General features: G+C 27.7%; 1 protein-coding gene across 1 annotated transcript; it reads left to right on the top strand.

Moving 5' to 3' along the window:
• Nucleotides 1-855: 855 nt before the first annotated feature.
• On the top strand, nt 856-2,055 carry LOC123301420. The gene is made up of 2 exons (XM_044884159.1): nt 856-1,285; nt 1,346-2,055. Exons 1-2 carry the CDS (start codon nt 856-858, stop codon nt 2,053-2,055), a joined length of 1,140 nt encoding a protein of 379 aa, XP_044740094.1.
• Nucleotides 2,056-9,290: the final 7,235 nt, after the last annotated feature.

The raw sequence follows: 9,290 nt of genomic DNA on the forward strand, positions 1-9,290 counted from the left end.
TTAACATTAAGTTTAAGTGGGAATAAAAGTATTATTACAACAGAATATTTTCCACCAATAGAACTTAATGGAAACTATGTTTGTGGGTTGATTGATTTTCAAACATTCAACAGCATCCCTAATGTAGACGACTCCAATAACCTATTACATCTTGGAGATAACGTTATAATTGAATTTCCTACTGGAACATATGAAGTAGCTGATATTTCTAATTTTGTACTTGATTACATTTATAATAAATATAACAATTCAATTGTACGAAGTGATAAAGAGATAAAACCTGATATAAAAATTCAAGCAAACAACAATACATTAAAAAGTGAAATCAAGAGTAATGTTAAAGTGTATTTTGATAAACCAAATTCTATTGGCTCATTGTTGGGATTTACTCCACGTGTACTTGAACCTAATAAAGTGCATTCGTCCGATTTACCTGTAAATATTAGTAAAGTAAATGTGATTCGTATTGAAACTAATATAACAACCGGAGCATATATGAATAATGAGCATGTGCATACAATACACGAATTTTACCCAGTTGCGGAACCGGGCTATAAAATAGTTGAAGTACCAAGAAATGTTATTTATTTACCTGTGAACGTTAAAAGGTTAACATCTCTTACAGTAAAAATAGTTGATGAGTTAGGAAATTTAATCAATTTCCAAAACGAAAATATTTGCTTACGTTTACATCTACGTAATGTTGATATATAACACAAACAAAAATTTGAGTTATATAAACCATAATAAAAATGTTTATCACAATAGTCAGAAAAAGTCTGTTGTACAAACCAGTCAAAAATTATCCATTGCTTATAATAATTATTTAAAAAGCTTAGGATTTACTGTAAAAGAATGAACAGCGAAATTCTTAATATCACTGCAGGTGTTCAATTCGAAGATAGTATTACAAAAGTTGAATATCATACTTACTCACCATTCTTATCATCCTTTAAAAATAATGATGAAGTACGAATTTGTGTTCAACATCAAGACTTAAACATGTTACCATCTTCAAGTTACATATATATTGAGGGACGTCTTGAGAAAACAGATGCAACTATATCATCAACAGCAAAATTAGTAAATAATTGTGTTGCACATTTATTTGACGAAATACGTTATGAACTAAATGGGATTGAAATTGATCGAATTCGTAATGTTGGTATTAGCTCAACATTAAAAAATTATATATCATTAAACGAGAATGAAAGCAAAATGTTACTGAATGCAGCATGGTGTCCTGAAAATAATATAGATATTTCTACAGGAAACTTTAATTTTTGTGTGCCATTAAAAATGCTACTGGGATTTGCAGAGGATTATAAAAAAATTATTGTCAAAGCAAAACATGAATTAATATTAATTCGTGCTCGTAATGATAATGATGCAATTATTTCAGCAACTGATTCTGTAAACTTCAATATTACTAAACTACAATGGAGAGTTGCACATATACAAATTCAAGATGAGCATAAATTAGCATTGTATAAATTCATTAATGGTGGTCGATCGATTCAAAAGAGTTTTAGAAATTGGAACATGTATGAGTATCCAGTTTTACCTACTACTACACATCATATTCGGACTGTTAAAACATCATCACAATTAGAAAAACCAAGATATGTTATCTTTGCTTTTCAAAATAATCGTAGAAATGATAAAACTAAAAATGCGAGTGAATTTGATCATGGAAATTTGTCAGATATAAAAGTATATTTAAACTCAGAATCATTCCCTTATGATGATTTGAATATTGATTTCAACAAAAACAAATTTGCATTACTGTATGATATGTATGCTAGATTCCAACAATCATATTATGCAACTCAAAATCAACCATTATTAACACCTAAAGAGTTTAAGAATAGAGCACCTATTATTGTACTGGATTGTTCTTTTCAAGTTGAAGACATAAAGACAGGACCTGTTGATCTCAAAATAGAGTTCAAAACAGCATCGAATATTTCATCAAATACCACAGCATATTGTTTAATTTTACATGATCGAATAATTGATTATAATCCATTGACTAATGAAGTAAAAAAGCTTTAATTAACTTTGTATAGTAAATAATTTATCAATAAAAGTAATAAAACATATCAAATTGTATTTTTTATTTTATATGTCTTAAAACATATCTTCCAAAAATGTAACATAAATTGGAGTATCTTGTTTGAATGTGTTTAAGGAAAAAATGTAGGTAAACGCTAATGGTTTGCTTCTGGATGATTGATGATGATTGCTAACTATTGCTTAGAAAAATAAAAACTTCGAGTTGGATTCGAACCAACAACCTTCTTTTCAACAGTTGTTTTCTTATTTAGTAAATAACTGTTGAAAAGTGCTTTAACCATTTAAGCTATCGAAGCTTTAAATTATTAAATTAAATTTAAAGTATACATGAAAATTTGATTCGAATTAGTAGTTTAATTGCTACAAAATGCTGTTAATAATTTACAAATTGTTACATATTTTGCATATATTTTTTAAAATATTGATTAAGTTATGATGACAACATTTATACCTATCAAACCACAAAAAATAATTTTTTTCCTTATTGATATGATGTTTATATAAAGCAATTGATTTTACTACATTTCATCACATTTTTTACAAGTTTTTTGAAAGTGTTAAATATTTTAAACAGTGTAACGCAAAAATGGATAGTTTACAGGTATTTTTAAATAAAAAAAAAAACAAACGATATTTTATTTAAAAATAATATACCATTGATTCCATCATTATATACTATGCAACCATGTAAAAATAATAAAAAATTTATACAAAAATTAATTGAAGAGACAATTGAAGAGACAATTGAGGAGTGCATAGGTCATAATGGTAATTTATTGCAATATTTACAAAAAAATTTTACATTGGCTGCAATGGAAAAAATAGATGATATTGTACCATTGTTGATGCAGACAAAAACATTTGAGATTTTTGATGTACAGACGTACAAAATGGTATTCAAAAAATACTGCTCATTTTCCACATGGGAAATAAGTAGTGCTTCAAATTGTTACAAATTGTTGGCAAACTAATTAAAATTAATTAATTAGTAATAAATTATGCAAACAAAATGTAAAATATCAAACTTTTAAATCTGTCTGTGACGGTACATATCCAATTGAAAAGTTTACTCTGTCTGCGACCGTACTTTAATTTTTCCAACTTTAGTTCTGTTTATTGCCACCAGTCGGTACACAAAAAAACGCAGCTAAGTAGCTTTCATGATTGAAACTACCTCTTTTGGGTTTGAATCGTCACACTGAACACATGTGGGAATAATTAATTTAATTACTTATTCCGGCATGGCTTCACCTTTTTTTTAAACACACTTTTAGTGTGTGGCAATAATTAAATTTATTAATTTTTATATTTCTTTCATTTAATTCTTAGTAAGAATTCATATTTAGTTGCAATACGACAATGTAATCAAATATTTTGTGAAATGTCGTTTCATTAAAAAAAAACGCACAGTTTTGAAGAGTGTAAAAGGGCACGCTTCAATTAGTTAAAATTGTGTAATTTAATATTGGTTTTTTCTACCTGTGTTTTTTGTGACTTTTTCGAATCCTATCTATGAGCACAGCCCCTTATAAAATGTAATTTAAGGAGCTGGATTCACGGTGATCACAAACTAAAAACAGGAAACATTTTATTATATATTTTATATATGTTAATTTTTTTTCTAAATTTTTTATCGAAAGATATTTTTTCAAAAAACTTTGTATTTTGGCTTTAAATTCAACATGTGAAATTTCATGTAAGTTAAAGAAAAAAAAGGCTGATGCCTTCTGAATTTATATTTTTTTCAAGTATGTAATGTTAAACATTTATATTTTTGAATTAATGAAATAAACAAACTTTATAGTTTTTTTTTATTTTAAACGTAGACTTTTTTATTTGTATTGTTAATACTTTCTGGGGGGGGGGGGTAATCGCCTTCGGCGTTATCTTTGGGCCTAGCACGCTAATTGATCTGTTTCGGCTTTTTATTTTAAACATTAATAAAAATCGTAATCTTATTTTTATTTTGAATGTTTCAAACCGGGATGTTTCCCTTTAGTAACACTGTTTAATATTTTTTTTTTGGATATGGTAAATATTAATCTAAGTGTTCTGGGGGTTGCGAGGAATTTTGGCTGAGGCTTACTTCTTGTTCTCGATGCAAGTCGAGAATCAATTAAGTATTTAAATTTTGGGAAGAGAAAAAATTCGTTTCTTTTTTTTTCTAATTTCCTCACCAAAACATAATTCCCGTAACACTTGTTAGCAGAGCTTCGCGATCTACGATTTCAGTTACACTTGTTAGCAGAGCTCCGCGATCTACGATTTTCGTACACTTAGTAGCAATAGCGTTAACTAGTTATTTCATACACTTGTTAGCAGAGCTCCGCGATCTACAAATTTCCGTAACACTTGGTAGTGAGAGCGTTAACCGATTTTCGTACACTTTGTAGCATAGCGTTAAGTGGTATTTTCGTAACACTTGATATCTTAGCGTCGGGTAAATATTAGCTTACGCGATCTATTTTTTTTAGTTTTTTGCGTTATATCTGGTTACATTACTTTAAAAAATCTACGTTTAATTTTCTCTAAATTTTTTTTGACTAGTAAAATTTTCTTGTACGTAGTTTGTGGAATCACGTAAGTTGAATATATTCGTATATAAATTAAATTTTGAAAATTAAAAAATTTATACGTAATATTGGATATTAATTAAAATAATATCTAATATTTTTTTTGGTATTTGTTCAAGGAATTGACATTATAAATCCAATTATATAACATTGACTAGTTTGAATTAATTAGATTTTGTTTTTGTCTTTTTACACATTTTATGTAATCTTAAAATATATTGCTATTTTGATTACCTTTATTGGTCTACTGTTTACGTTGTAAATCCAAATTTTATTTTATAGTTTTTTTTTGTATGTTTCTTTATTGGCTATTTTTAAAAAACTTTTTTTTTATTTACATGAATATTTATTTTGAAACAAGTTCATATCTCATCAAAATTAATTCAAACGTTTGTAATTTTTACTTTGTTTAACTTTACTAATTTCTTTTTTTGTTTTCGTTTCGTTAATTTTTTTTGAGGAAATCGTATAAAAAAAAAAAAAATGAAGATTTTCGTGGTTTTCTAAAGCCTGTTAAAAACGAAACATGTTTTAACAAAAAAATACAAACGGATTTTAATATGGTTGAAAAAGATGTTCAAGTATCAGTTCAACAAAAGGATAAGACAATACAATGTTTAATAGATCCTGTACCGTCAACGTCGTGTGAAACTATACAAGCAACAAAATATATTCATGTGGATCATTTAACACACATTATTTCATCATTAAATCAAAAGATAAGTAAAGAGAAATCTCAAGATTTTAAATTTAGGTTTGAATCTCTTACAAATAACATTAAAATTTTAGATTTATTTGATACAAGTTCAATTATTAATTTTATTATTGAAACCAATAGTGTTGTTTCATTAAGTTTAGTTGATGAAAATTCGCTTATTAAATTTTTAATTACAAAATGTAATTCAACTTCAAAACAATTTTGGTCTAATCAAATTTCAAATAATAAAACTTGGGCTTATATTTCAAACATTTTATTATCTGAATATATATCTCCTGCACAATTGCAAATTGCAATTGATAGATACATTAGAAGAAGACAACTTCCAAATGAAAAGTTTTCTGATTTCGTAACTGATATTTTAAAATACTCGCAAATACTAATGCCTAAAGAGGACATTCAAATAGTTATACAAACTATATTTGCCCATGTTAATCAGAAAACCTTTAATTTGATTAAATTGCTTCCAATTCCTGAAACTTTAGTTTCCTTAAATTCCTTTGTAAGAAATTTACAAGAAATAATAACAAGAGAAAATTCATTTAATAAATTTAACTTGTATCAAAATAGAATACAGAATAGTTTTAATGATCCAAATTCTGGTTTAGTTAATATTGAACAAAATGTTCAAAATGTTCAAAATGTTAAGGATCTTAAGCCTGCAACTACAGGGCAAAATGATAAAAAAGCTTCTGTTCAGATAGCAAAGTCAAATTTAAATAAAAGTAAATCTATATTTTGTGTTTATTGTAAACGACCAGGACACAAAATTCAACAATGTGTAAAATTAGCCAATAGAGACACAACAAGTTCAAAAAACTCGAACCATGCCACACATTAAGTTCTTCAAAAAATGCATCATCGATGCCCTTAATTTATGTTTCTGTGAACAATATTAAAATACTATCTCTTTTAGATTCGGGATCAACTATAAATGTGATTTCTAGAAAAATGTTTAGTAAATTAAAAATTAAGAAAGTTATTTATGAAAATGAAAAAATTACTGTTACATTACCGGGATCAAATTATGTAACTATGAAGAAGAAGGTTACGTTACATGTCAAGATTAGTAATTTCAGCTGGAATTTAGAATTTTACTTAATGGAAAAATCCATTTTTGATATGATTATTGGAGCACCGTCTCTCAACAAATGTGGTATGATTTTAGATTTATGTAATAACAAAGTATTTTTTAATTCATTTAGAAATATTGAAATTCCTTTTGAAAAAAATTGCACGCAATTTTTCGTTAATATTATTTGTGAGTTACCACTAAATTTGTCAGGAAAGGATAAGGAATTTATGGATTCTTTATATAAAAAGTATAAGTCAGTATTTTCTGAAATTCCTGGTAGAGCAAAAAATTATGAATATCATATTAAACTTAAAGATGATACACCAGTTTATAAAACTGCATATGTTTTACCAAAAGATAAATCTTTACTCTTAAAGCAACATTTAGATGAGCTTTTGAAATTAAATATTATAGTTCCTAGCCAGTCTAGTTATGCATCTCCTGTGTTTTTTGTTAAAAAACAGGATGGTTTTCGCATGGTAGCTGACTATAGGTTCGTTAATAAAAAAATTGTGTTTGATCCGATTTCAAATGTATCCATCAATCACATATTTTCTAGTCTAGGAGGCGCAAAAGTGTTTTCTATCCTGGATATGTCAAAAAGCTTCTATCAGTGTAGCTTGAGTAAAGAGAGCAGAGATATTACTGCTATTAATACGCAATGGGGACAATTTTCTTTTGTTTGTTGTCCGTTTGGACTTAATATTAGTTCCCAATGCTTATATCGTTTTCTAATTAAAGAATTTAACGATTTGTTGAATGTGTGTATCTTAATTTATTATGATGATATTATAGTTTTTTCCAGCTCTATTGGTGATCATAAAATTCATTTAAACCAGTTCATTTAAACCAGGTATTAAGTAGATTTAAAAAACTTAATTTAACTTTAAATCCAAATAAAAATAAATTTTTTATGGCACGTCTAAAAATTCTTGGCCATATTATATCATCAGAAGGTAGACGTCCTAATCCTGACAAAATTAGTGCTATTTGTGACATGCCAATTCCAAAAAATATAAAAGAATTACAAAAATTTATCGGAATGGCAGCGTTTTTCGCTCGCTATATTGAGCATTTTAGTTCTATTGTTGCACCTTTGAATGAATTAAAAAAGAAAAATGTTCAATTTAAAATAACTGATGTACATGTCGAAGCTATTTCTAAATTAAAAAGAGCTTTAACATCTGCACCAATTTTGAAATTTCCTATTTTTGACGATAAATATCCCTTTGTTGTGAGAACGGATGCGTCATCTGTTGGCCTAGGAGCCGTTTTATTACAAAATATTAATGGGAATTTACACCCAATTGAATATTGTTCTAGAAAATTAAATCCCGCTGAAATGAGATATTCCGCGTACGAGTTAGAGCTTTTAGCTGTAATTTTTTCATTAAATACTTTTAGTGACTACCTTGTCGATAGACATTTTTTCTTAGAAACCGATAACAATGCTTTAGTGTATCTTTTTAATTCACCACAAAAATTTAACAAACTATCGAGATGGATTTTGACACTGTCAAAATTCAATTTTACACCGAAACATATTAAGGGCATAGATAATACTGCAGCAGATTGTTTATCTAGATTGTTTTCGAATGGTAATTTCTCTACAAATAATTTTGTATTAAAAAATGATAATGGTAGTAATTATTCGGGTGAAGATCCATCTTTAGTTGACAATAATAATTTGGTCAAGGATGAATCTTTACAAAACGACCCGGTTTTTCTATTAAATACTCTAGTTACTGAACCTCAGGGTTTTCTTTCAATTAAGCTTGCACAAGAGAATTGTAATCAGTGTAAATTCATAATGGATCAATTAAAAAATGGCCATAATGTTAATAACTTTTCACTTAAAGACGATCTTTTGCTGCGCGAAGTTGGACGAAATAAATTAAAACGAATAGTTCTACCAGATTCAATGCTTGAATATGTCATTAAATACTATCATAATTCTTTATATGGTCAGCATGGTGCTGTAACTAAAACGTATAGAGAAATTGCCAAGAGATTTTATCATAATTTATTATATAAGAAAGTTGTAGAATTTATTAAAAATTGTACAGTTTGTCAACAATTTAAACCTTATAATAAAAATACGAACGTGCACACAAAGTCAACGGTTCCCACTGGTATTTGGGATAAGCTTTACATAGACTTTATCGGTCCGTTAATTCCATCTTTGGATGGTGGAATGAAATATATTTTAGTTATTCTTGATTCATTTAGTAAATTTGCTATTACATACTCTACACGTAGAGCTACAGCTGAAGTGGTTGTTAAATTTCTTCATAAAACTTTTATGCAATTTGGTTACCCTGCATTTGTTGTTAGTGATAATGCCAAATGTTTTGTGGCTCAAAAATACAAAAATTTTTTATTCAATCATGGTGTAAGAGCAGCTTATATTTCAAGCTATCAAGCAGCTTCCAATATGTCAGAGAGATTAAATAGAAATTTAAAAATTAATATGGCGTGTATTATAAAGCAATATGCCTTGGAGCATAAAGCTTGGACTAAAGTTTTACCATATTTTACTTTTCAATATAACAATAGTTACCATACTTCTATTGGAACTTCTCTAGTCGAAATTTTTTTTAAACGACGTTTAAATAACACCTTGGATTTAGGGCTAGAAACATATAATTACTTTACGGCAGATAAACCACCAACACATGAAGAGGTTAAACAAGCATTAATTAAAATGAATCAAATAATAAATAAACGTAAAGGTAATACTGTAGATGTTAAATACAGAGTGGATCAGATAGTCTGTGTGAAGCTTCCTAAGTATCGTGCGACCTTTGATACTGACAGTAAATTTCAACCTAAATATTCAGGTCCAAAA

This window comes from Chrysoperla carnea, chromosome 5, assembly GCF_905475395.1.
Source record: "Chrysoperla carnea chromosome 5, inChrCarn1.1, whole genome shotgun sequence".
NCBI classification, from domain to species: Eukaryota; Metazoa; Arthropoda; class Insecta; order Neuroptera; family Chrysopidae; genus Chrysoperla; species Chrysoperla carnea.

Coding starts and splice junctions, on each gene's coding strand:
- LOC123301420 (XM_044884159.1), top strand. CDS start 856: ATGAACAGCGAAATTCTTAATATCACTGCAGGTGTTCAATTCGAAGAT. Junction 1,286..1,345: donor TACAGGAAACTTTAATTTTT/GTGTGCCATTAA, acceptor TTATTGTCAAAG/CAAAACATGAATTAATATTA.